Consider the following 27465-nt stretch of genomic DNA (forward strand, 5'->3'; position numbering starts at 1 on the left):
TTTCTGACAGAGGTCAAAATTTCATATCTACTTACCTTCATGAATTTTTGAAACAGCTTGGGTGTAGGAATATAATGACGACGAGCTATAGACCTCAATGTAATGGTATGTGTGAACGTTTGAACTATACTCTGGTTTCGGTGTTAGCGAAGATTGCTAGAGATCGAGAAAATACGGCTGAGTGGGATAAGTATGTAGACATGGCGTTAATGGTGATTCGTACTTCCAAGAACTCTGCTACTGGCTATACTCCCAGTTATATGTTGTTTGGGTATGAAATGAGAACTCCTGCTGTTTGGGTGGCTCCACGCATTGATTTTGTCATTGGCGAAGAAGAAGAGAATTGCGTGAAAGAATTATTCTGGTTGAAGAAAAATTGGCTCAAGTTCGTGAAATTGCGCGGTTAAGGTCAGATGAGCGAAAGAAGAAGGCTAAGGAGCGTTATGATGGGCGTGTCGTTTTTCGTAAAAAGTTTGATATTGGTGATCAAGTTTTGTTGAAGGATGTAGTCCCAACGACTAAGTTTTCTGATAAGTGGTTAGGACCGTATACTGTTATGAAGGTGAATCAAAATGGTACTTACTGGTTGACTGGGAAGAATAGTCTAAGGTTGAAGCATGCAGTGAATGGCGACTTATTAAAGGCGTATAACAAGGAGGTTCAGCATATGGTGCCACAGGTCGGTGTGTCAAAGGCAAATGAACAATTGCAGTCGTGGTTGAACTCTCGTGTTAATACTTTTGGCTTTGTTGACCTTTCATTTTGAAAGGTGGGACTTCAAGCTCGGCGGGGGGTACTTGATACGGTCGTATTTTGGTCTTGTGTTTCGCTTGAAGTCTTAAAAGCACGTGACTTTCACGTGTTTGGTTTACAGTATATATTGTAAAGAAGTAGGAGAAAGGTTATTGAAGATTTTGGAAGGGGTTATGAAAGTTAATGTCGAAATGAGCGAGGAAGAAGTTCAGTGTGTCTAAGGAATAAATTGTTTTTCTTGTCGTTGTTGCGCTTGGAAGATCTGGTGTTGAAAGTCCGAATGAATTTTCTAGAAGTCACGTCAAATTTGAGAAATCCATCTTCTATTTCTGATAAATCCAGAGAATCGGTTTTTGTTAGTCGTCGCAGTTAGAAGAGGAGTTATTGTCGTATTGAATATTTCTTGGATGTTATTATTTGAATTTTTGACATCTGATTTATTTTCATTCCTTATTTTATTTTTATACTTTCATTTATTTTATCCGTATTTTTAACTTATGATTTATTTATTTGACAATGGTCGATCTGATCTTGTATTTATATTTTTGTGAATATTTTTTTGACAGCTATAAAAGCTTATCTTATTGACAGTGAATAAACGTTATCTTTTTCCTAGTTTATATTTTTATATTCTATTATTTTTGATACATAACTTCTTTGGCAGCTTTCCATTGCTTACTAGTGCATTTTAATCTCTTCTCTCTGTTTGTATAATCTGATATCAAGTCTTTACAGTCTCCTTGAACCATCATTTTATATATTGTTTATTCTCGTACTCTACACAAGGTAAACATAAAGACAGTCAGATCCTTATCAGTCTTGTCAAGCCTGTAAATGTCAATGGATCTGATGCCTCAAAGAATCACGTGACTAGCCGGGTTAGTCCGACCCGAAGTCCGGACCTTGACGTAGACATGCCTTTAGAAATCGAGCTTAGGCTCAAGAAGACCAAGAACCAGAAAAGACGATTTGTACCACTCAAGAATAATCATATGAATCGGAAAAGGTCAAAGCTGAATACACCTTTTGTGGAAATAATTCGCACACACCCCAAAAAAAAATGGCACACTTGAAAGTTACGTATGGCACACTAATCCAAATCTAGCTGACACAAAAAGAAATTAATGATGGCACATTATTGTAATTTTTTTGGCACACTTCTTTCATTTATAAAAATACTATTATTTAAAAACATGTCGTTTAAAGTTTATTTCGAGGATGGGAAAGGAAACGCCATGGATGAGGATGGTTTAGAACCTGTGCGAATGGAAATAGACGAGGAAGCATATTCTCTGGACGATATAACGAATTATGATTCACATATAGACCTGAAGCCAGCTGAAAAAAAAAGTAAACCCCAAAGCTGTCAAGAAAACTACAGTTTCTGTCAGGAACGTGGCTAGGAATATATTATAGCAATAATATCAGAAGATACCTACTAGTTATACAAGACAAAGGAAGAGTGGTTTATAAAGTATTTAATAATAATAATAGATTATACAGGGAAGGGGAAGGATACAAGATAATCGACATGGAACGGGGAAGGCAATGGAAAGGGGGAGTAGTTATATCTTTTTGGATAACATGGGTTTGCATTTAAGAATGTCTTGGCTTACTTAATGAGTCTTAGTGTTGGTTTCAGCTTACGTGGCCGAAACCCATGAATCATGATTACTAATTGCTTGGCGTCGGAGATACTTGGAAACGAGTCATGATTACTAATCTCTTGGAAGCGGAGGTTCATTGCGTGGATAGTCTTGGAAGGTCCTGGAAGGTTCTGGACACTGGGGTTGTTGAATCTCAGCATGGGATTCCAGAACATTCCAATAGTCGGGGATTCGTGGTCAGGGGCAAAGTGCAAAGTACGTGGTTCATGACAGTTTCCAGTGCTAGTAAACAAGATATTAAGAACATACACCGTGGAAATGATACCAAGGATATGTTCTTTTTCTACGTTTATGAGAAGGGCCTGACTGCTGGAAAAGCGGAAAGCTTAATGATTATTCCTCGTAGAACTGGCTACAATTGGCTCCAGCAAGACCAAAGTATACTCATTGATCGGTTAGAGGGAAAAGCCGATCACAATGATCATTTGAAAGAGAATCGAGGTAGAAAAAAACTATTGAACGCGGATCATAAAAAACATCTTGAGGAGACATTCGGCGAAAATGCCTCGACAACTATAGATCAAGCTATGGATAGCTTGACTACTCACTTTGAGGGCCTGAAAGTTAGCCAAAAAACTGTCCGCGATTTTATGGTAAATGAATGTGCACTGTCCTTCAAAAAAGCCTATTTCTACCCCACCGAAAGAAACTCTCCCGAAAAGATTCAGCAGAGATATGAATGGGTTATAAATTGGTCAAAAACAGATCTAGACTACCAGAGTAACTGCGTTTTCATTGATGAAGCGGCATTCCATGTCAACCTTAACACAGCCGCGGACTCGGTATCGGAAACCCGCAACATGTTGCGTAATTCCACGACATGTTGCGGAAAGACGCAACATGGTGGATAAAACACGCAACCATCGGCATATAATTTTTTATTTATATTTATTTTTATTTTTCCTTCCTTTCCTCTTTTTAAATTTTTTTCTTTTACAAGCACTGTCATTAGATCAATTGTTAAAAAGAATTTAATTATAATAAAACTTGTCTACGCATTACAGAGAAAGATACGACCAACTTACAAATCAGCTAAAGAACCAGCAGGATAATGATTAACCTTATGAGTATAGTTAATTTAAGGCAAACAAGCTTTATAAGAAGAACGAGGTTTTTTCAAACCAAACCTCCGTTTCGGTAAAAATTTTGACCTTCGCTGCGCTGCGGTAAATTTTTGACCTTCACTATGGTTTGGTACGCTGCGCTTTGAAAAAACCTCGTGCTGCCGCAGGCCTGTTAAAAATGAATAGCGAATAAAAATTTATTTTAATAATAGAATATGTGGATGTGATAGAATAAAGAATATTAATTTCGAAATATTTCAGTGTAAACAACATTTGATGTGTATGATCCTTCTACACCTTCAATAGTTGATATTTCTTTAGGAATTGAAATTCTTATGTCACTGGGTTTTTTGACTCGCGATAATGCTACATACAGCTGTCCATGAGAGAAAACAGGTGTTGGAAGATATAGACCAACGGAATCTAATGTCTGGCCTTGTGATTTGTTGATTGTCATTGCAAATGCTGGTCGAATTGGGAATTGACATCTCTTAAATTCAACACCAACTTGTTCTACAGTGGAGCACAAAGTGATGCGTGGAATAAGTACAGTGTTACCTTCGTATGGTCCAGTGGCTACTTCAGCCTGAATTGCATGCTGAAGAAAAGCTTTGCAGATAAGCCGAGTACCGTTACACACACCTTGTGCAGGTGCTAAGTTCCGAAGCATCATTATTGGAGAGCCTATTTTTAATTTTAACTCATGAGGTGGAAGACTGCCACATTCTAAAGAGTCCATAAACTCTGGTGGCAATATCAACGCATCATTATCCGAAAGAGCTGTATCAGTACTGAGAAAAATGGTGTATTCTCCTGGAAACTTTTCCAAAACAGGATCATTGACGACCGATACAAACGCATTGGTTGGAGTCAATATAGCCCTTGACATCAAAGATGAAGATGTAACATCACCGGCGTTTTCAAAATTGTTATATACATGGGAACAGAGGTGGTCCATGCTGCTTTCGGGAAGAACCATTTGGTCTGGTATCTGAATTATATTGCTTGTGTTTGGGTGGACAGGGTAAACACCTTTACCAATACTTAAAAGAAAAGAAGAAAATTCCTGAAGCTCTTGAGCTGATTCAAAACTATGCACCAATTGAGCTTGTTGTACGCGCATGTTTAAAGATAATAGGGGTATTCAATATTGAAAATAAAATAAAATTAAATAAAAAAATAAAAAAATGGTCCAATGAGGTCGATTTGTTATTGAATCCCCCATTTAAGGAAATTGATAAAATTAAATTAAATAAAAATACAGCCACAAACGATTTCACATTTCATTCCTCTTTATATCAATTTTACAATCTTCAAAAATGACTAGAACTATTACCACAGAACCTGCTAGCATCGATCCATCCGAATCTGTTGCGGTCACGACAAAAAAACAGACCAGAAAGGCTTGGAAATTGAAAGATGGCGGTAGAGATGGTATGACATCCATTGGAAGACTGGTGCACTTTTTGACAGAAGATGGTGCCACCATGTTGTTTGCCTTCCTTGGATGTGATAACAATGCAGAATCGGTTTCTGGAGATAAAAGAGACACGGTTGCCGGCAAAGCCAAGGAATACTTTGACTCGGTTGGTGCTTCCAAACGTACAAAGGCTCAAATATTAGACCGAATGAATAAGCTTCTCTTGACGCAGTATAGCGAGGCTTACAGGATGTGGAAACAAAGTGGAGAAGGTGCCACCGAAGAAAATCCACCTTTTGAAGGTATTGTATTATATTTATTTGTAATAATAGTGTGATGTATTCTAAAATAAATTCAAGTTGCTTTGAATAAAGTCTGTGCCCACTTCCATCTTTTGAGATCTGTCATGGGGTCAAGACGAACAGATCCTGCTTTGCCCATGGAAACGGGTGTGCCTGGAAGTAAACCTTTCAGCTGGAAAAAGCCAGAGGAGATTAATTCAGAGGATGAAAACTCTGAACAGCATGTTGATCTGTTGACCGACGAAGATTCAGCCAATTCTCCTTCGCCCTCTTCTAAGGCTACAAAACTCAAAGTTCCCAAGGCCAGTGGAAAAAGAAAGAGGGCTTTGAAGTTTGAAGAGGATTTCCCGCTCGAAACAAAGGAGTTAGATGTTTCGGGTTTCGTTGAGGTTCAACGAGAAGCTGCGGCCAAAAAGATGAGATTCGCAGAGTACATGGGCAGGTATCAAAATGCCATCACGAGGATCAATACTTTCAAATTGAGCAAGGAAGAGGGTGAGACCATGTTGGATAACCTCAACTTGGAATATAACTTTTATTAAAATAAACCATGTATATTACATATAAGATGTTTTTATTAATTGTTATTAGAAAGAAGGTGAGATTTGTTGTTAAACTTAAGAACAATTTCTTTGATCTTTTGATACTTTTCTTTGCCGATATGCAGATCTTCTTTAGCCCTTGCATCTTCTTCCTCTTCACTATCTTCTTCGGAACTGTCTTCCTCAACATTATCTTCTTCCTGTTGTTCCTTACGACCTTTGAACACCTTTTTTGATTTTTGACTCAACATGGCTAACGCTTCCTCTTCTTTTTTGTCCCATAATTGCTTCGTAAAAATAATATCTTCGTCATCTGTTTGTTCAAGAAGAAAGTTGTTCAAGATGATACAGACATTAATCCATACGTTTACGAACTGATTATCAGCTCGGTCATTGATTCGAATGGGAAGTGATTTTAACGAATAAAATCGTTCTTTCAAAATCCCAAAAGCATGCTCGATCTTGATACGCATCATTGCAATGTACTTATTGAACTTTTCATCGTCTGCTGGCATGTGCTCACCACGAGGTTTCTTATGAATAGGTACCAAAAATTTGTAGGCTTTGTACCCACCATCCCCAAGAACGTACTCATCTTTTTTGAAAAAGTCATCTATGTTTTTAAAGAGATGGCTTTGCTTCAACACTTTCATGTCGTGCGAGTTTCCAAACCACCCACAACCAAAGTAGCGAATCTTTCGATTGTGGTCACAGATTGCAACTGTATTCATGCAATAGGTTGATTTCCTCCCATAATACTCATCCTTTCTACGCCAGGATGGTGCACATGCAAGATCAATTGTCGAACCATCAATAAATCCAAGTAAGTCCGGAAACCCAAAGCGCTTTTCATTTGCATTTTTAATCTCTTTCTTTTCAATTTCATTGGGCCAGTATATAAATTGCTTTTCAAAGGACATCATGACCTCGAAGAAACGGGCAGTGAAGTTTTTGATACTTCCAACTATAAAAGTTTGGTTTAAGGTTAGTGACATTTATAAAATATTAAACTAAATTTATTACCTCCAACACCACATCGTCTAGCCAAACGACTTTGTCCTGCACCATTACCATTGCTTCCAAGTCTCTCCAAGACAACAGCTACTTGTAACTTGATATCGGTTTGATTTCTTCCGTCCTTACGTTTGTATAAAGGATGCGTTTTGATCATGTCAATCAATTTTTGGAAAGATACTTTACTCATTCTTAATTCTTCTTTGAATTCGTTATCATTTAACTCCTCCAAAAACTGCAATCGTCTCTTTCCTGTAACAAGCTTGGGTCTGTTATGTTGTCTTTTGAACAAGTATCTTTGTTTTTGTGTCTTGTTGTATTTGAGTCTAGCTTCGACACCATTAGATAGTTTGGACTTTAAATACGTGGCAACATCAGCATAAAATTCGACTTCACTATCACAGTCGTCCTCTTCCTCTTTTGCAGTGGACAATGTTTCAAAAAGTTCTTGTAATGATTTGATTTTTCTTTCTGAAGTAATTGCTACCCCTTCCAAATATTTTTCATATTTGGCTTTTAATGAATATCTGGGCATTTTTAAAAGGTAAAGAAAAAAGATAAAGAGTAAAGATAAAGAGCAAAAGTAAGACAGAAGAACGTGTTGTATACATATTACCGTTGCACCAAAATTCGTCGAAAACTTTTGCATTTATCCTGCATGAGGTGATTTTAATATAATCGGATGCAAAAACGAACCTCTTAAATTAAATAAAAAATTAAAAAATCTGGGACATTCTATTGGTTCTTTTTTATTTTTTTATTTAATTTTTTTTATTTTCAATATTGAATACCCCTAATCGTAATTGCTTTATATGTCTCCAAAGATGAGAAGTAATCATGCAAGCTTGAATAATATCATCTTTAGTACCTTTGGGAACAACAGGTAAAACCTGACGAAAGTTACCACCAAAAACAATTAATTTCCCCCCAAAGGGTACTCTACCAAGACGTGAATCATGATACTTCATAATATCTCGGAAACTTCGATCAACAGTTTCCAGAACATCACGACTAATCATTGAAGCTTCATCCCAAACTATAATTGTTGATGATGTTATTAATGCCGCGTTGTTACTCCTCGGCTTTAAAAAACACATTGACGCTTGATTACAATGTAAGGGGATACCGAATCTTGAATGAGCTGTACGACCACCTTTCAATAAAAGAGAAGCAGTTCCACTTACAGCTACTGACAGAGCAATACAGTTTTTTCTCCTAACAGCCTGTAACAATGCATTAAAAATGAACGTCTTGCCGGTTCCGCCAGGGCCCTCCAGAAAACAAAGGTTATCTTTAAAGTGAAAGCGCGAGTTTCCGTAGGTTTTTTCACTCTCGACCAAATTCATAACAGTTTCAAAAACTGCACGCTGATCACTGTTGAAAGGAAGTTCAGCTGGGTCAATCATTGAGCGTTCAGCTTCCAAGCATAACTCTCGTTGTTCGCGCTCAAGACGGCTCATACCTCTAAACCCTCGACCACTGTTGCCGTTTCGTGTATCAACGGAGGGTAGACAAAAGCCGGCAAAGTCATTGATCTTGATGTTATTTAAATCAAGCATTTCATTCAAATCTAAAAGGCAGTTGCCATATGCCTCTTCTTTCATAGCATCCGTCAAAGCAGAAGTTACGTCAGTAAGAAGCCTTCTTTGAGCCAATAAATAGTCGTCAGACAGACCATCCTTATGCGTGTTCCATAATTGAAACGGGCTGGATGGCTAATAAAAAATTAAAATTGTGACAAACAATTTTCGCAACATGATAGGCGATTGGAATGTAGCACTTTCACACAAACATATGTCCCATTGTTCATCGTCAGCAAGCAGACCTTTTGCACGGGCAGCAGCTTGAAAGGTCTCATGTACCACACCGTCGACGGTTCTTACGTCTTCAAAACTTTTGGCTCCACGAACGTAGTTCAACAAAAGTCGCAAAAAATATTTTTCGGATTCTTTTGGTGAAACAGAATAGATACGGCCTATAATTTGATTAAAACCCCTTTGTCTTTTTCTCCACACAGTTTCACTTTTGAGCCATGTATAATACTCCGGAAATTCATGATATAAGTATTGATTTGCATCTGGATCAGTCCTATTTATGTTGAACCAAGCTGTCAAAGTTGTGTCTTTGCTTGCTGCATTTGCAAGAACATCACCAAGATTAGCATCTTCCGAAAAATACACCATTTCTTGCCCAGGAAGGTGAATGCTTAATCTCTGATGAGCTGGGAATTCTTTATGCAATGAAAAACCAAATATTCTCCATATGGCTTCGGGTGCAGAAACATATCTTGCGTCTATGAATCGATTGATTTCGTCCTGACATATCAAATTATTTTGCTGTCCATCACTACTTACTTGAACACTTGCTCTATCGTGACCTTTATATACATATTTATAAAGATACTTTACGGCTGAAACAGTGTTGCATATTTCGACATTTATATGGGCATCATACTTCGTACAGAGATAAATGTTGTGAGGTACAACCCAAATATTATCCAATGCAATTCCATTTGCTTTTGTAACACTTCTACCATCTCGTCTTCTTCTGTAAATTGGATAGCCAGATTCAGCTGTTGTTGTAGTAGCAGTAAACTTTTTGGGGTAACCCTTTGAGCACTTTCCATCTTTCATGCAAATGGCACTGGGATTTAATGAGCCACATGGGCCATGCATCATGTTTTTTGTGACCGTATGATAGGCTAAGGGATGTTGTTCTTCATTTGGAATCTCAGCTGAAATAATCTTGTCAAAATCACTGGTTGTTCTAGGTCTGTCTTCAGGTTTTACAATAAACAACATATGAGCATGAAGTAAACCTCTTTTTTGAAATTCGATCACTGCAACGTATCCAACGACGACACCAAGAACATGGCCTTTGGTAATGTCTTTTAAAAGGCTTTTATACTTCAGTCGAAAAACTCTTGCACAAAGATCTGGTCTGTCTGCTGCGGTTTGCGCATACAACAATTCGTTTTGGATTTCAGGCCACGTAGGATTACACGTAAACGTGATAAAAAAGTCGGGTTTTCCAAATCGTCTAACAATGCTAATGGCATCTTGATACAACTGGGACATATGTCGTGGGCCACCAATGAAGGAGCTTGGAAGAATAATTTTACGACCAAGAGAGCTCGTATCATTGTCATCGTGTGCGACCGCATCTTGTAATCCATGGTAGAGTTCAGTTCGAAGACTTGACTGGTTATGTCTAATAAAATTTAAACGAAATTGCTCAATCTTAGCGTACATATCCACAATAAACTGATGGAAAAGTTTTCCATAAAGGTGGAGATCATGTCCACAGCTTCTAAACATAAGATAAAAACTATAAAATTGCATGGTGGTGACTTTTAAACCGCTTTCAGATACGCATGATTTATGCCATCCCGATTGACCCGTTGGGAAGATTAAGGCGTAAGACATAGAATCGTAGATCTGGTTTAACTCGTTGATACTCTTAAGTTGTCCCTGATTTTGGGGTCTAATAATAATATCCCTAACCCTTATCTCATCTCCCTCCTGTCTATTGTCACTTCCCAAAATTAATATCCCAACTTCAGTCGAATTAGTTGGTGAATTATATCTTCCTGGATCTGGTAATCCTTCGGCCTGGAATACCATTGCCACATCTGCAACGTGATCTGGATTCTCAATCAAACATTGGTTCATCGTCTTAAAGTCTCTGACTATAGGATTGATATCATGCATTAAAGTTTGTAAGTCTCCTAACGTGTTGATGTCGACATGGCTTGCAACGTGGTGTCTATTTTCAATCTCATGTTCAGCATCGAAGACATAAATTTGAGCAAATGATGGTGCGACATTGTTGGATGGGAGCAACGATCCAATTCGATGATAAATGCTGCCATGAATTCGGAAAGCATAGGCCCCGCCGCGAGAGTTCTGAACAGATTCGTCCAAATTGACACCCATTGACGTGAAGCTTAAAGCATTGTTGTAAGACCGTATGTGTTTTTTAAACTACTTACTTCTTTGATCATTTCCGCGTAATAAGTTGGATATAAGTCCAGGTGTAGGGTGAAATTGTGTCACTTTGTATTTACCCAACCCGCAGCAAAGTTGAAATCTAGCAGTATGTAGACCACCTTCTGATCTTTCTTCGACCCACATGAATGCATTGCATTCAGAACACATAGTCGTCATTCTTCCCAAACAATGTCTACTGGGCAGTATTTCAGTTTGCTTTGCTTGATTTTAAGTCTGGTTGGCACGATTACTGTTCATGGGGCACAAACGGCTCGATCTTCTTAAATGCCCAAGTTGTTGACAGGTTGAACAACGGACAACTCTTCCTTGGACTGGCTCATGAGTTGAAATCAACTCAGGTTCGTCTACCTCCATATCCTGTTTGGAATTAACGTTAGTCAGAATGCTCAAAAAAATATTCGTCTTTTGCTGTACCTCAGGAATTGAGGTTGAGCTACTTTGTGCATTGTTATTGTTATTAAATGAAGATCGCACCTAAAAAAAAGTCAGTCTTTTCAAATAAAAAAAAAAAAAAAAAAAAGAGAGAGATGCCTACATTCGTATTTAGGTTTACTGGATTTAAAGGACAATCTCGGTGGGATCTACGACTATGTCCTTCTTGACCACAGGACGCACAGTTTACACTATTATTTGACATGTTTAAAAAAAATAAAGGGACAACGTTAATCTTATGGGCCGTATTCTTGGGTGGAGGGGTTCCCCCTCCCCCCAATTTTTTTATCACTGCTTAAAAATTACACTGCTAAAAAAAAAAAAAAAAAAAATACTGTTTTATAAGATATAAGATATTTCCACCACAGAAGACGACACTCAGACAAAAAATAAATCATTAAGACTGCTTTTGCCTGCAATTTTTTTGTAATCTAAATGATTGTTTAGGCCCCGAGTGTCATAAGTGTCATAAGTGTCGTAAGGCTCTCCAGTTCTGTGATTAAAATGATTTTAATAGACCTGAGGGCATACCATGCGTTAAATAAGCATTTAATCGTTTTTCTAAAATTTATCATTAACCACTATAACTTGAGTTTAATTTTGAAGATGTGACAACTACAATAAGTCCAATACCTACACTATAGTGGTATTTTTGGCACACTAACCACCACCCACTTTTTTTAAAGAACGACCATTGATCTTTACTTGCACCTCCCAGCCGGGAAGAAGCCACCCCCTCTCACCTTTACTTAATTTTAAAAACAACAACAATGGGAAAATCAAGAAGAAGTACACACAAACGTTTGGAAGAAATGAAACGACTTGCGCTTTTAGATCCCGAACTTATACTCGATGAAGATGCTATCTTTATGTTGCAACCTGCTCGTCGCAAATACACTCGTCGCCCTAAATACGATCTCCCACCTGACGATCGTCATACGACAACAGATATATCTGAAGTTATTGAAATCAAGCAGGGAGCCGGCCCCGGAAGAAAGCGTCAAAAAAAACAAGAGGACATCTTTGATTCTAACGATTGTAATGACTCTAATGAACCGACCCCTGAGGAAATCAAGGAGCAAAAGGCTTCTGTTGAAAGAAAGAGAAAGGTCGATTTGAAATCTCAATGGTACAATGTACTTAAAACATTGTGTACCAGCTACTTGATCTTTGTTGGCAAGCAAGGTGGCTTGCCATCCACCGAGATTGATTCGCCAGTTGCATTCGATTGCCAATGTAGTGAAAAAGTACTTCTGACAAAGACCGTCAGAATGTACTTTTTCCATGGTAAGGAGCAAAATATTCGACAAAATACTAGTATTCTCTAACCCTGAATATAATTTTGAAATAGCTATCAAGGATGTATCAGTCTGTTACTGCAGCTGTAAGCCCTTGGCAGAAGCATTAATGTTGATGGGTATGTTTCCTTCTTCTCCCTCAAGCCCCAAAAGTGCAATCCACTTGGGTTTGTTGGGCTTCTTTAATGAAGTTCGAAACACCCTGAAGTCTTCTTCTGAGGGTATTGCGAAGTTGTACAACAACTTAAGGGGAAACCCCGTCCAGGTACTTATTATCGTAAAGATAGTCTTCATATATCTACTAATCTGTTTGAGTAGAGTTGTTTGTCAGCTAATATATGCAGAAATGTACTATACATGTACAACCGACTTCTTTTGGCCGCCGATAAAGAGGTCAATCAACGAACAGGTTTGAAAGACCTGGCAATGTGCTGTCCTGCTTGTCCCAGTGTATGTTTACATAATAAATTAAAATCAAATGAGATCGTAACCTCTTCATGTTTTATAGAGGGACTCCAATCATCCTATGGATCGCATTTTCATCACTATGGATGGATGTTTTAGTATGAAATGTAAGTCGAAAGCAAGTCTTCTTGATGAATTATTTACGATTGATACTGTGGAGAACGCATGGGTGAAGCCTGAATCTGTTGAGCTCTATAAAAAGGAAAAACCACCAAAAGATGTAAGTATTATGAAAGGTTAGAAACGATTTGGCTTGCTGACAAGAAAATACGATCAATAGGCTCTTTTAAACGAAAACTCATTCAGAGCTGCAGGTAATGGCGCTTCATATAAGTCCAAACTGTATCCCGTGAAAGGACTTTTTGCTGCTTCGTGTGCGCGCCATGACCTCACCCTAAAGATGGTGGATATGGATAGTGGTGAAGGGTATGTTGTATACATTTAAAATTATTTTATACTAACCACAATTTCTATTTAAAGATTTAAATATCCACTATCTGTTCTCCACGACTTGTTTCAAGAAGACAAGGACAGCATCAAGACGCCAGTAAACTTGATGTACGACATCATTTGTGTCTTGGAGAAGTCGTTGACGGTAACATCTCATTCAATATTGTTGATGCATAAATGCTAATGTATTCTTATGATAGACTCACTTCCCGTACTTGACTGCTAACGGCACTCTTGCACTCCCCGTTTTTCATGCTTATGCGCATGTTATTAGCTGTCAGTCCAGCTTTAATCCTAAAAACATTGAATCGTACGGCAGGACTGACGGCGAGGCATCGGAACGTTTATGGTCTTCACTCAGACCATTCGTCACCATTACACGTCCGATGTCTCAGGCCAACAGAAGGCTGACTCTTACGTTGGCCATCCGCCATCGTAACATGGAAAAAAAATGGGGAATGGGTAAGATGTTGTTTTTGTAAAGGAAATGGTGCATATCACTAACGACGTTATTTTGGTTTATAGCAAGTGTCTTGTACGGGAAGTACAAAAGTACGAAGAAGATCCTGGCGGCAGGATTAGTGAAGTTGAAGGGTGTGAACCAGGAGGAGATTTCGTTGGCTTGGGAGAGGCATCTGGCGTTGACTCGAAGCGGCAAGTCGTGCAGCAAAATCTGGAGTGATTTGCCACCATCATTGGGATCTGTAACAAGATTTTATCTTTTGGAGTCGATCTTGTTCAGATTTAGGTAATAATGAAACGATCACTAAAAATATCTAAATTTAACATGTCTTTTTTATCACAGAGTTAAAATGTATGAGAACTCTACCGGTACCAGTAATGCAGCCATTGACAGATTAGATGGTGTATTAACGGTATCGGCCAGTGATGGTAGTATCAAGGTAGCTGGGGAGACCTTCTTCATGCAACAAATTAAAGATATCGAGAAGAAGCAGGAGAAGGTCCTTGATGAAATTAGGCAAACAATACCTAATTTCGTCCCCCACGCCTATGCCGACTTGTCCGCTGAAACTGCCCAGCTCTCCCTTGGCTTGTGGGAGGATTTCGTCCAACGAAAAAAGTTGCTTTTCAAGGATGCTATGCGAGCCAACCTGCAAGCTTACAAGTTTACCACCAACTTGATGTTCAAATCTGGACATATTGGTAAGTCCTAATTTTTTGTTTGTTGTTATAATTAAATTTTAAATATTGTAATACGTTATAAGGTACAAAGCTTGCAGGTCAACATGGCAAGGCCCTTGGAAAGCAACGAAAACTCCTGGATGACCTGCTGGACATCTACAACCAGGAATTCCGTAAGTACAAAATTGTTATTAGAAGTTTAGGCCACTAAAGTCTTTATCGTAGAGGAAGGTATAACTGCAGCTACCTTCCTGGATGGAAATAGCCCATTTTGGGGGATCGATCTCCACCCCAAGACTGAACCATGGTTGTGCGTGAGGAACGCTAACGAGGAACTTAAGCTCTTAAAGGTAAATGAACTTATAAACTCTCTATATGTTTCTCTATATGTGTGAAATATAATTAACATCTCACATTAAAACAGCGTGAAGCGCACAACCTATTCTCCAATATAGAGGTGGAGATCGAGGAACTCACAAGGGCAAAGCGTTGGGCTGCTGAAGATTTCGAGAGAACGGGTGTTGCGGAGGAGAAGGGGATCTCGGAGGGTGTAAAAACTTTATTGGAAAGACAGCTGGAACAGAGCAATAAATGGAAAAGTCACTCAATGCGATACTTGGTGCTGCTTGGAGTCAGCCCTCCTATCAATTTTGCTTCTGAACCCCAGTCTGACACTGCCAACCTCCTTGATCCTACCGTTGATTTTGAAGGTGATGATGTTGTTGAGGATGAAGAAGACTTGGTGCTGGTTTCTGAAGGTGAAGAGGAGGATGAAGATGATGGGGAAGAAGACATGGAAGAGAGTGAAAGTAGAGAAGAAAATGAAAACCAATAATAAAAAAAAAAAATTACAAATAATAAACTTTTAAGCTTAATATCAATGTCTTAATTCCTTCATGGATCATTAAACGCACAAACTTTAGGCTCGTGTACGATCACGATAAGGGGTGGATTTGTTGAATGCCGCCGGGGAAATGGATCTTCTACCAGAGATTTAATTTTAAGCTCGGGCAAAAAAAAAAGCGGCACCCGAGTATGGATTAATAAAACGACATTTTTTAGGCTCATGCTTTTTTTTCAGCAAGGATTAATAAAATCTTAATTTCATAAATGTCGAATTTGAATACACTATAAACCAGAATTATTTAAATTCATATTACAAGAAACCATCGAATTACATTTAATATTAATTAAATACTATACTTAAATCAATATATAAAAGTTTCATGGCTTGGGCGATGTATATAGTATACGTATAAGTTTTTTTTGGATCATTTGTCATTTTGAAGCTCTTTTTTGACATTCATGCTACAACTGGAAAGACAATCACTAAAAGTATTAGCACCATCTGAAAGCTACAAAAAAATAGAGTATAACTGCATTTAAGAATACAAAATTAAACATACTTTTTTTTTTTCAACAGGTATAACCACATATTATGCATAATTTTTCAAAATACATAATTCGTTTTTAAGGGTTTTTTATATAAAAACATGTATAGACAATATTTTTTTTTATTTCAAAGCTTATATCATATACTATATGTTTACAGGTTTTAGAAAATACCAAATAAAGAGTACTTTCATCAGAAGGGACTTATTCTACATGTAAAAAACTAATTTGCAATGTTACAGTGTGAAAAACCAAGAAATCGGAAAATGATCAAAATAGATGCAAAAACAAAAGGTTAAAAAGACAGTTAAAATTTACATGTATATAGAAACTTAATTTCTTTTGATCTGTATAGTTTTTGTATACTTTTATTAAGAAGAATATCGTATAATGGTCAATACAGACACTTCCTGGATATGCAGATCCCTCGGATTTGATTGGCCCTAATTTATTTTGCAAGGAAATGTAAAAAAAAATCACTGAATTGGTTGTATGATCAACCCAATGATATTATATACCTCTAAATTTATATCCACATTTAAATAGTATATTTTGAATATAACTATAAAAAAAAATGAGATCTTCTATACTTGAAAACATTTATTATTCTTTGTTTTTGTTGAATATTGAAAAGCAGTAATGATCATGTGTGCTAAAAATAAAGCTAGAGATCGCCCATTTTTTTTAAAAAAAAAGGAAATTCAGAAAAAGTGAGGGGGGTATCCCAAAAAAAAATCGGACATACAAGAGTAAAATTTTTTCATCCAATCGATGAATAATTGCGCAATCGAATCATTTGTTCGGTCCAATAGAATTAGATAATTTTTTTTTCTATTAGAAAGATTACAGCCCCATACCCTGTGATTGTTTACTTTTTTCTCCCTTACACTTTTTAACTTACATGGCATCTCACCTTGCTAGCAACAAGTAGTTTTAACATACCGATTATGTAACTACTGTGTTCCGATCAAACGTACCGCCTTTGCTTTAATATCCTTCCCGTCGTGTTATCTCTAGGCAGTAAAATATTTTTGTTTTAACGAATTAAGCTTTGGAGTAAGTATACTGTTTTGTCTTGACAAATTGTAATCACAATTCCTCTAGAACTAACAAACTGTTTTAGATAGTGTATTGCCTTTGCCAATGTACACAATGCGTATAATATAAACACACCCATCTCGCTAACAACAAGTTGCCTTGTCTCTGCCACTGTAAGTTAATATTTGTTATTTGAAATTTCGGATGAGAACATGTAGAGAAGAATAGGCTTGCTCGGAGATGTTTATTGTAATAATATATTGTCATGATCATTTTATTGTTATAAATTCACAGCGTATGCCTCCACTTACGAGTCCTTTTATGTGTCAATTGCAGACGTTGGTAGTACTGCGCGTATCTAGTTTTGATAGTTACGAGAGCTTTACTTACAAACGAGTATAAAACATAACGTTTGTCATACGCCTCTAAGTTATAATATACAGCGTAATTATTACATGCAGCATCGGCTGCTATATTACTCATGACATGTGGCTCAGTTAATCATCTTTTGACTCTCCCGACATGAAAGAACAGACGCAATTATTGGATAGTCGATTGCTCTTCCACCGTATCGTACAGTCATAAAGGAGCATTTAAAAGAACTAAAATATTTGCTTTTTACACCTTTTTTTTATGTATTAAATAGACAAGATTAGCACTTTAACCAAATGACTTCACTTACAACGAAAGATGATAAATACAACTGTAGCGTAAGCAAGTCGCGTTGTTCTGTTTGTTCAAGAGAATTTTCTTCGACCTCTAACCGAAATAGACATGCACTTAAATTTCACAATGCTTCTCCCCCTGCAAATGTTGGGCGACCTTCATTAGGTGGAAGGAAACAAGCCAACCATAGATACTATAAAAAAGTTACAGCTGAAAAAACCAGACCCAAATGCGCAGTGTTCTTGACTTCAGCAATGGAAGAGTCGAAGTCTTTGGATAAAAGTAATTTAGTGTCATCGTACCAGACCAGCCTTAAACAATGGCAATTACAACTTCAAAAGTCTAGACAAATTATGTCTCTTCCAACTCTTAACAACTGGCAATGCGACTCAAGCTACTGGGAGTTTCTAACTTTCGCACTCATGACCCATGAAGTACGCAATTACGAATTATACTTCGAGCATGAAGTTTTTTTTAACTCGACGTCTCCTTTAAGCGCCGTTTATTCCAGCAATAGCTATACTCGCGAGCATATGAATATCTGTCAGAAGTTCTGGACTACTCCAACGTCTAAATTCAACTGTTTACTTAAAGCCTATTGCAAAGCTTTTACAGGGTACTATTATACCCAATAAGATAGTGTATATATTGTCAAATAAAATATTGTTGTTAAAGAAAAACGTTAAAAAACTGCTATCACAGCCTCAACCAACATATAAAGCAACGTTACTGTACATAGCAGTTTTATAACAAAAAAATTATAAGTGGAAAGATTAATAAAATCTTAAATTTATGTCAGTTTGTTCTTTATTTCCACAGTCTGTTCTTTATTTCCACAGTCTGTTCTTTATTTCAGTTTATTCTTTACTTCAGTTTATTCTTTACTTCAGTTTATTCTTTATTTCAGTTTATTCTTTATTTCAGTTTATTCTTTATGGGATTCAAGACGTAAAACGCAAAATAAAAAGTATCCCAACAAATCAAGTATTAAATGTATTTAAATTTATTTAAACGAGGAAAAAGAAAGGATATAATTACCTTTGTTAATGGGCAAGGTCAGGCGAAGAAACTTCCAGCGTAGCCGGAGTTGTATCAACTGCTTCTGCACCTGGTACAGCAAAAGAAATCTTATTTTCTTTAATTGCCTCAAGGACGAGGTGCATTTGGCCAGATGTTTGCTCATGGGCCCTTCTAACTGGGACATCTTCGGGCCACCCAAACATCTTCAGATCAGCAGTTTGATCCTTGAACTTCTGGAACGGAAATGCTTTAGCAAATTTTGCGCTTGGATGAGTATCTAATGTAAAATGTCAGTAAGAGTGTCAATCTTGTGTAGTAGGGGAAACTGACGATACAACTCTAAAATTCTTTGACTATACTCTTTTCTCAAGAGATTGCCGTTCTGACTATATGGCTTAGATACTTATTTTAACATGTAAGTAATAATTTTAGTAATCTAATTTAAACGAAAACATACTTCTCTCGTTCGCATCATGGTTCCTCTTTTTCAAGAAAGCCGACAACTCGCTGCCCATCGTGTCTTTCAGACTTAGACAGTGCTCTTTTGTTTAAAAATAATGTAAGCTGCTTGTTCTATACACTCCCCAATATATTTGACTTACCTCCAGCAGTTAGCATATGCATAATCAAACGAACATTACCAGATTTTTCGTTTAATGGAAATACACTGATAACGAGGAAGTCCGAACCACAGAGAGCATTGTAGGAGTGAATTATTTTCTTCATCTCTGAGACTGCTTCCAGATGGTGCAGGTGCTTTTTCTCAGAAGTAAGCTTACTAACAGGTTGATAATCGGTTACCAATGCAGCCTTTTCTGCTGGGTTCAATGCTTTGTATAGCGTAGACGCATTTTTTTGAAAAGCGATTAAGCCTATAAACGTACAAACAATTAGATATAATTAGCATTTACGGTGAGTTTAGTATACCTTCGGATTGAACATCTGCAGTAGTATCCATTTTCCTAGTTGCTGAAAACTTTTCTGTAAAAGCGTTGTAAGGGCTTTTACGTTTACGAAAGACTACTTGCGTTGCTTCACGATTAAATTCAATGGCCTCTTCAGCCTCGGCCTTAGAAATGTTTTCTGCCAGCATTAACTTTTCAACTGTCTCTTGAACCAAGTCTCTCATTCGAGCGTCAAAATCACTGATGAGTTGTCTACTTTCTTCGGAATAGTTTTGCAAAGGCATTTGAATTATAATAACAATATAGTAAAATAGTAACAACAGAAAAAGGTGCTATGGTGTAGTATGCCCCCCCCCCTCCCATGTAAAATTTTTTTTATTGTATATTAGCAGTCCTCCAAGGTGTGGTTGAGTTTAATAGGACTTACGACACTTATGACACTTATGACACTCGGGGCCTAAACAATCATTTAGATTACAAAAAATTTGCAGGCAAAAGCAGTCTTAATGATTTATTTTTTGTCTGAGTGTCGTCTTCTATGGTGGATATTTCATGCTAATCCTATGGACCGTATTCTTGGGTGGAGGGGTTCCCCCTCCCCCCAAACCACCCTCCCCTCTTGCGGGGGAAACCCCTGCACCCCCCAATTTTTTTTATCACAGCTTAAAAATTACACTGCTAAAAAAAAAAAAAAAAAATACTGTTTTATAAGATATAAGCTCTTTCATGCTAATCCTATGGGCCGTATTCTTGGGTGGAGGGGTTCCCCCGCACCCCCAATTTTTTTTTATCACTGCTTAAAAATTACAATGCTAAAAAAAAAAAACAAAAAATAATGTTTTATAAGATATAAGCTCTTTCATGCTAATCCTATGGGCCGTATTCTTGGGGGGAGGGGTTCCCCCTCCCCCCAAACCCCCCACCCCTCTTGCGGGGGAAACCCCCGCACCCCCATTAAAAATCCTAACTTTTGTAACTTTTGTGACTGAAAATTAGCTCGCCTTGTGACTGCGTAGTTACGATTCCAGTAATTTTAATATAATAATATAACTCTTCTTTGACCAATAAGGAGCAAATCCGTAGAAAAATGGATGATGTGCTTCTACAAAAAAGTGTTACAATCAGCTACTGTAGAAGATGTTTTAGCGTGATTCGCACTTTAAATAATTTGCTATTGATTAATAAATTTGTTCATTTAGTTTTCTCCCTTTCTTTCTCTTATAATTTTTTTAAGGCAGCCCGGAATTCTGCTTCGTGTTGTAAGTGCTGTTATTTAAGGGCCCTCGCAAGCACATCAAACTATTTTTTAAAGATCCCGATTAAGGACATTTTTGTGAAAGGTTACAGTTTTTCCAAATAGAATCTTTTAAAATTTTAATAATATATATGGACGATTAATAACAGCATTGAATATTTTCAGTGCTAAAAAATCCGAATTGTCCAAACGAAGAATTAAAATCTGCAGGCCCCAAAAACCTTCTATCAGATTATTTAATGTCCAAATCCGATTACTGAAATCACAAATGTTGTTTATTTTTCAATAAGAGCCTTTCATTTTTATCGATTTACTTTTTTTCTAACATCTCCATTTTATTTTACAGATATGAGTTTCCAAAATTATTCAAGTGCTGATTTCATTAATGGCCAACGCCCAAACCCTCCTGTGGTAAGAGGCGGACCCAGAGTAAACCCTCCGTCTGCTGCACAGATTCCCACTGACGTACCTGTTCCATCCTCTCTACTGGAATGAAGAGTCGTCATATTTTCTACGAGGTGTTGTCCCGTAGAATTAAGAATTTCCATTCTATCTTCTTCGAGAGATTCAGATTCTTCGTTGATTCGAACTATTAGGAGCTGCAACTGAGACACGATAAACGCAATTTGTTGTGGGGTCATCATTCTTAAACTGTAATTTTTATCTTTTTAAAATATAATAAAAAAATCGGTTAAACTGAAATTTTGTTTTTAAAAAATAAAGGAACAGATATTTTAGTAATCTGCAAAAACTTTGTTATTAATCATTCAAATTGGGTCATTTAAAAAGCAACGTCATGGATTTCAGAAAAAGATTTCTTTTGGAAGTCTGAAGTAACCTTTCAAAAAAAAAAAAAAAATTAATGTCCTTAATCGGGAACTTTAAAAAATAGTTTGATGTGCTTGCGAGGGCCCTAAGTAATAGATACCGTAGATTATACAAACTAGGTAAATATGACATATGAAATACAAATTATTATTATGTCATTACACTTTAAAGTACCAAGAATTTGTGTGTATACATTGTCATATGCTGAAGGTAATTATCATTTGAATTTCCAATACGGTTTTTCTAAAGAGTTGTATAGATTTCGAGCCGTCTTTGGACTTGAAAAGCAGGTTTAGGCTGTGAAAATTTTTCAATTAGGCTATATTTTTTTCTTTAGGCTGTAAATTTTTCTTTTAGGCTGCAATTTTTTCTTTTAGGCTGCATTTTTTTTTAGGCTGATAAAATAATTTGGTCTATATACTGCTACATCTCGCGGGACTCTCGAATGTTACCTGTATCTATAGGCGGCTATTTGGCTAGTATGGTGTTAATTGGGCCCGTTAATAGTAAGTGCAAGAAGTATTATGGAGGTAAGTGCAAGAAGTATTACGGAGGTAAGTGTACCTTATCAATTTGGAGATGATATGTACAAAAATTATAATAAATAAAGTAAAATACAAAATAAAAATTGAATAAAATAAAACGTTTTCATTTAAACCCTGCTTTTTTATTATATAATGTATTTCTTGATTGCACAACAGTATAAAGGTTCATCAGCATCAATAATAATATAGTTAAAGTGATGTAATAACGTACGTACTACGTTTTGAGTGAAAGGACGCTATATTATGGTAAAAAGACGCATCAAGTGGAATTTAGTAGCTACTAGAAGTGGTATAAATACGCAACATGCGGAAGAAACCCGCAACACTAGGTGGTAAAAACACGCAACATGTAGCAAAAACCCGCAATATTAGGTGGTATAATTTTGGAGTTTTACCACATCCGGTGGTAAATGAACCACAATTCCGCAACATTCGGTGGTATAAAATGGACGTTTTTACCACCAAATGTTGCGGGTTTTTACCACATGTTGCGGGGTTTTACCACCCAGTCCGCCACTGTGTAAGAGGACTATGGCTTGGTCTAAAAAAGGGGAAAGAGCCATCGTTGAGACGCCTATAACAAGGGCACAAACGACAACCATTTTGGGTGCTATATCTCCCCATGGAATCATTAACGTGAAAGTAAGAAGACCCTATCAATCAGTCTCAAAGAAACAAAAACTACTTAAGACACCATCTACGGCCTCTGGATCTACTGCCCCAATCAAAACAACAGGCACTGTTACTGGCCATTACTTTAACTTCATCGCTAGTACTCTTAATGTGTTGGATCAGAACGAGCAATTTAAGGGCTTTTATATTGTCATGGATAATGTTCCTATTCATAAAAATGTCGATATTGAAAGGTACATCGTTAACCGTGGATACGGCTGTGTTTACCTTCCCCCTTATTCACCTGAACTAAATCCGATTAAACAATTTCGGTCGGTTGTCAAGAGTAAATTGAAGAGGGAAAAACTTTTAGAAAAGGAAACGCTTACCACAAGAATATCCGATGCTTGTAACAGCATTCTCTTCAGTGATTTGCAGGGGTTCTGCCAATATTCTGATTCAAAATGGCAAGTTTGTCGAGACAAACTTCCACTTTAACTTTGGCACACTTTGTGCCATAATTTTTGTGCATGTTGTGTTTTGAGGTAAGTAAAATTATAAGGCGGTATTTAAGTAATTTGAGACTGTTTATAAGATTGTCTTTATTATGAAATAAAATGACTAAGTATTTATATAAAAAAGACTATCTGCTGTACCGCTATCTTTAGTGTATCTTTGAAGTTGTTACCATTTTCCCAGTGTGTATCCTGTTACCTTTAACTGCTTATTTTGTAAATATGTTACACTTGGAATTACTGTCATTGTAGACACATTGTACTTCCATATCTTTAGTAAGCCTTAGTCACTGTGTTCTTGTAACCTTGTGATATGATAGTACTAACTATCTATATTGGGTATTTGATTGCTTAATCATTCTTAATGTATTGATGTCATAAATATGGATTTATTTAATGTAGCAACAATATAGCAGATTGCCACAGTGCAATCAAAAAAATAAAATGTGACTTAACAAATTTGTCTATTGTGCCAATTAAAAATTTCATGTGTGCCAAAAGAGAAAAAAAAAGTGTGCCATTTTTTTTTGCGGTGTGTGCCAATTATTTCCACAAAAGGTGTAACGCCACTTTATTATATACAACATAACACCACTTTGGGTTCACCTATTCCATATCGATAACATTATTCACCATCATTATTATTATCATCATCATCATCATACAGCCACACCCAATTAGGAACAATACAGTTCAAATTTTTTGCACGATTTTCGAAATTTTCTTTCCCTATTTTTTACATTTACATAAAAGATTACTTATTGATTTCAAAATGACCATTTCAGAACTATCTAACACAACCCACACAACATATTTAAAACGCGAAGAAAAAAATAATTGGGGCGTTTATTGGTTGCATAAGGTGGACTACTCAATGAGTCGCATTTCAGAAGAGGTTGGCATTCCGAAGGCAACAGTGCAAGGCATCATTAAGAGAATTAAGGAAAGTGAATCACCCCTTCCTGAAAGACCAAAAGGTGCACCTAAAAAAATGAATGACAGAGATCTAAGACGGCTAGAAGCAATAACAAGACGCGAGCCGTTTGCGTCTTACGATAAAATAAACGTTCAAATTAAACTTCACCATATTGACATTTGCAGAGCTACTTTGATACATTATTTGAGACAAATAGGCTTTGGTTCTTACTTCGCAGCACATAAGCCAAGGCTAACCGAAGTTCACAAAAAAAAGACTTCGATGGGCGAAGGAACGGGTTCATTGGACCACCGAACAATGGAGAGGTGTTGTCTGGTCGGACGAGTCGCGATTTACGGTCGAAGGCAATGATGGTGGTGTCAGAGTTCATCGTAAGGTTGGTGAGAGGTATAAGAAAGATCATATTGTCGAAACAACCAAGTGGGGTAAGGGAAGCGTCATGATTTGGAGCTGTTTTTGGGCCGGTGGTTTTGGGCCTTTAGTCTTCATTGATGGCAATGTAGATCAGACGGCGTACGTCAACATTTTGACGTCAAAGTTTCACCCTTGGTTTACTGAACTGTGTGAGAAGGAGGACAGGGATTGTATATTCCAAAAGGACGGTGCCAGTTGCCATACTGGAGCTTACACAACGTGGTGGAAGAACACACATTCAATCAGGCGCTTTGATTACTGGCCCGCTCAAAGCCCTGATTTGAATCCGATTGAGCATATTTGGCATTCACTTGAGGCTCTTATAAGTGATAAAAGGGCCCGTATTAACAATGTTGATGATTTGAGGGCATGTTTAGAAGTAGCATGGAATGATATCAGCATCGATCTGGCTACTCGATTAGTTGACAGTATGCCAAACCGATGTCGAGCTGTCATTGAAGCTAAAGGAGGGGCAACAAGATTCTGAATTGTTTTTTTTTTTTACATTTTATTAAAGTATCCATGTCAAGCAACAATTCAATATACTTTCATCATGATTGAGCGAGTTTCAGATAGTCAAAAGTGCATCTTAAAATATGTCTCAATTTTCGGCATTACAAAAATTTAAAAATCGTATTGTTCCTAATTTGGTGTGGCTGTATTTATTATTATATTTATCACATCACCTATATCTTTACATTTAGTATATACAGTAGGTGGATTAATTGTCCGGATGTTTTGCAAAAAGTCACTTAGAGCATCCCCAACGGTTTTTGAATTCCAAATGTAAAATAGGACTGTTTTCCATCTGTTAAAATAAAATAGAACAGATCGACCCCAACGGTTGTAGCTAAATTTATAATCCCGTTCCTGATTTTATTTTCTTTTCTGTTCTTTTTTAAATTTTTTTGTTACAAAAATGAGTAATAACTTTGACATAATTGACAACAATGATATTGAAGATCAACTTATCCAAGAAGCTCTTCAGTATCTTATACAACTTACCGAAGATACACCCAAGAGAGGTGGATCCGTTCCTGGTCGCCGCTATGTTAATAGAAACCGTGCTGCCGGGCATGAACGTCTTTTCAACGACTACTTTTCCGATGACCCTGTTTATACAGACCAACAGTTTCGTCGTCGTTTTAGAATGAAGCGTGATCTGTTTCTGGAAATTGTCGAAGCAGTTCGATTAAAGGATGAATACTTCACCCAAAAACCGGATGCTGCTGGAAAGCCTGGACTTTCAACGATCCAGAAAGTGACCGCAGCTATGCGTCAATTAGCTTACGGTGTATCATCGGATTCCGTTGATGAGTACATCAGACTTGCTGATTCCACAGCCATGGAGTCATTGAAGCACTTTTGCCATGCGATTGTGGCAATTTATGGGGACGAATATTTGAGAGCCCCAAACAGCGAGGATGTCAAGAATCTTTTGGCAATCAATGAAGAGAGAGGATTTCCGGGTATGTTGGGGTCAATTGATTGTATGCACTGGACGTGGAAAAATTGCCCAACTACCTGGCATGGCATGTATACCGGTAAAGAAAAAATGCCAACATTGATTCTCGAAGCTGTTGCTTCCCAAGACCTTTGGATCTGGCATTGCTTTTTTGGTCTTCCGGGATCATTGAACGATATCAATGTCATCAATCGTTCCCATGTATTTGACCCCTTGATACATGGTGTTGCTCCTGAAGTCGAGTTCTTCGTCAATGGCAATAGATACGATAAGGGGTACTTTCTCGCAGATGGTATTTATCCAACTTGGTCGACTTTGGTGAAGACAATTGCAGTGCCTACGTCGCAAAAAGAGAAGGTACCAAGAGTAACAAAGATAATTTATAAAAAACTAATTTACTTGGACTTTAATAGTGTTTTGCTAAGGCACAAGAAAGTGTGCGAAAGGACGTAGAACGTGCATTTGGTGTACTGCAAGCACGTTTTGCTATTATTAAATGGCCTGCTAGACTTTGGGACTTTATCGATCTCAAGGCCATTATGCAAACATGTATCATATTACATAATAAGATTGTAGAAAACGAACGTGGTCAGGATCTTGGAACAGACTACCACATGCATTCTTTTCATGGACAAGCTTACCCTGATATGAATGATCCCGAAGCCTTTGCTGCTTTGGTGAGCCGTTTGGTTGCTTTAAAAGATAGTGATACACATAATCAGTTGAAAAAAGACTTGATCGAGCATCACTGGCAAAGACAGGGCAATATGTAGTACTTTGTTTCAATTTTATTTTTTTATTTTTTAAAAGTTTCTATTTGTCTTCTTCCAATCAGTCTTCTAATCCGTCTTCTACTTCTTCTACTTCTTCTACTACATCTTCTACCACATCTTCTACTTCTTCATCAGACGATTCGTCAGATGGTTGAGAAAGGATTTTCTCCTGTTTTTTCTCGAAGTACGCACGCTTACGAGGGTCAGTCATGACCGAAAGATCCATCGACATGATTCTTTCATCTCGAACTCTCTTGTCGAACCTCATCTTCTTGTTGGTTACTTGAACAGCCAACTTGTTCTGAAGTAACTTCTTCTGGTTCAACTCCAGAAGATCCTTCAAACGGGCGGCGATGCTTTCACCTACCTCGTTTTGGCGCTCACGCTGCTGGAGTACCTTCAGCTTTTTACACCCCATTGGGCGTGTTACATCCCCAGAAGAAGAACCCGTCTCAGTGTCTTCAATGACTTCAAGACTGCCATTGTTTTTTCTCTTAGTTACAACAGGCTTAGGCATGTTGTACATGGCCCACTTTGGCT

At 37.3% G+C, this 27465-nt stretch overlaps 6 protein-coding genes across 6 annotated transcripts; 5 read left to right on the forward strand and 1 right to left on the reverse strand.

Moving 5' to 3' along the window:
• Window positions 1-1946: 1946 nt before the first annotated feature.
• Window positions 1947-3271, forward strand: EV154DRAFT_569705 (uncharacterized protein; the record flags this gene model as incomplete). Its single annotated transcript, XM_051606151.1, has 2 exons — window positions 1947-2103; window positions 2448-3271. The coding sequence occupies 2 exons, from the start codon at window positions 1947-1949 to the stop codon at window positions 3269-3271; spliced, it is 981 nt and encodes a 326-aa protein (XP_051452005.1).
• A 1532-nt stretch (window positions 3272-4803) lies between these two features.
• EV154DRAFT_578326 (uncharacterized protein) lies at window positions 4804-5748 on the forward strand (the record flags this gene model as incomplete). The annotated part of the gene is made up of 2 exons (XM_051606554.1): window positions 4804-5206; window positions 5264-5748. 2 exons carry the CDS (start codon window positions 4804-4806, stop codon window positions 5746-5748), a joined length of 888 nt encoding a protein of 295 aa, XP_051452006.1.
• A 6019-nt stretch (window positions 5749-11767) lies between these two features.
• EV154DRAFT_527172 (uncharacterized protein) lies at window positions 11768-14733 on the forward strand. Its single transcript, XM_051603456.1, has 9 exons — window positions 11768-12491; window positions 12556-12767; window positions 12821-12952; window positions 13011-13187; window positions 13248-13393; window positions 13448-13562; window positions 13618-13879; window positions 13943-14165; window positions 14223-14733. The coding sequence occupies exons 1-9, from the start codon at window positions 11975-11977 to the stop codon at window positions 14590-14592; spliced, it is 2154 nt and encodes a 717-aa protein (XP_051452007.1). The 5' UTR covers window positions 11768-11974; the 3' UTR covers window positions 14593-14733.
• A 2925-nt stretch (window positions 14734-17658) lies between these two features.
• Window positions 17659-18291, forward strand: EV154DRAFT_486894 (uncharacterized protein; the record flags this gene model as incomplete). The annotated part of the gene is made up of 1 exon (XM_051598906.1): window positions 17659-18291. The coding sequence occupies one exon, from the start codon at window positions 17659-17661 to the stop codon at window positions 18289-18291; it is 633 nt and encodes a 210-aa protein (XP_051452008.1).
• Window positions 18292-18518: 227 nt separating this feature from the next.
• Window positions 18519-19902, reverse strand: EV154DRAFT_527186 (uncharacterized protein). Its single transcript, XM_051603457.1, has 4 exons — window positions 19604-19902; window positions 19279-19548; window positions 19134-19217; window positions 18519-19078 (listed from the first exon to the last, which is right to left on the reverse strand). Exons 1-4 carry the CDS (start codon window positions 19863-19865, stop codon window positions 18954-18956), a joined length of 741 nt encoding a protein of 246 aa, XP_051452009.1. The 5' UTR covers window positions 19866-19902; the 3' UTR covers window positions 18519-18953.
• A 1282-nt stretch (window positions 19903-21184) lies between these two features.
• Window positions 21185-23648, forward strand: EV154DRAFT_486896 (uncharacterized protein; the record flags this gene model as incomplete). The annotated part of the gene is made up of 7 exons (XM_051598907.1): window positions 21185-21247; window positions 21836-21874; window positions 22059-22194; window positions 22436-22541; window positions 22582-22615; window positions 23490-23552; window positions 23589-23648. 7 exons carry the CDS (start codon window positions 21185-21187, stop codon window positions 23646-23648), a joined length of 501 nt encoding a protein of 166 aa, XP_051452010.1.
• Between the last annotated feature and the right edge of the window lie 3817 nt (window positions 23649-27465).

Source organism: Mucor mucedo (genome assembly GCF_025094135.1).
Source record: "Mucor mucedo strain NRRL 3635 chromosome Unknown EV154scaffold_161, whole genome shotgun sequence".
In the NCBI taxonomy this organism is placed as follows: Eukaryota; Fungi; Mucoromycota; class Mucoromycetes; order Mucorales; family Mucoraceae; genus Mucor; species Mucor mucedo.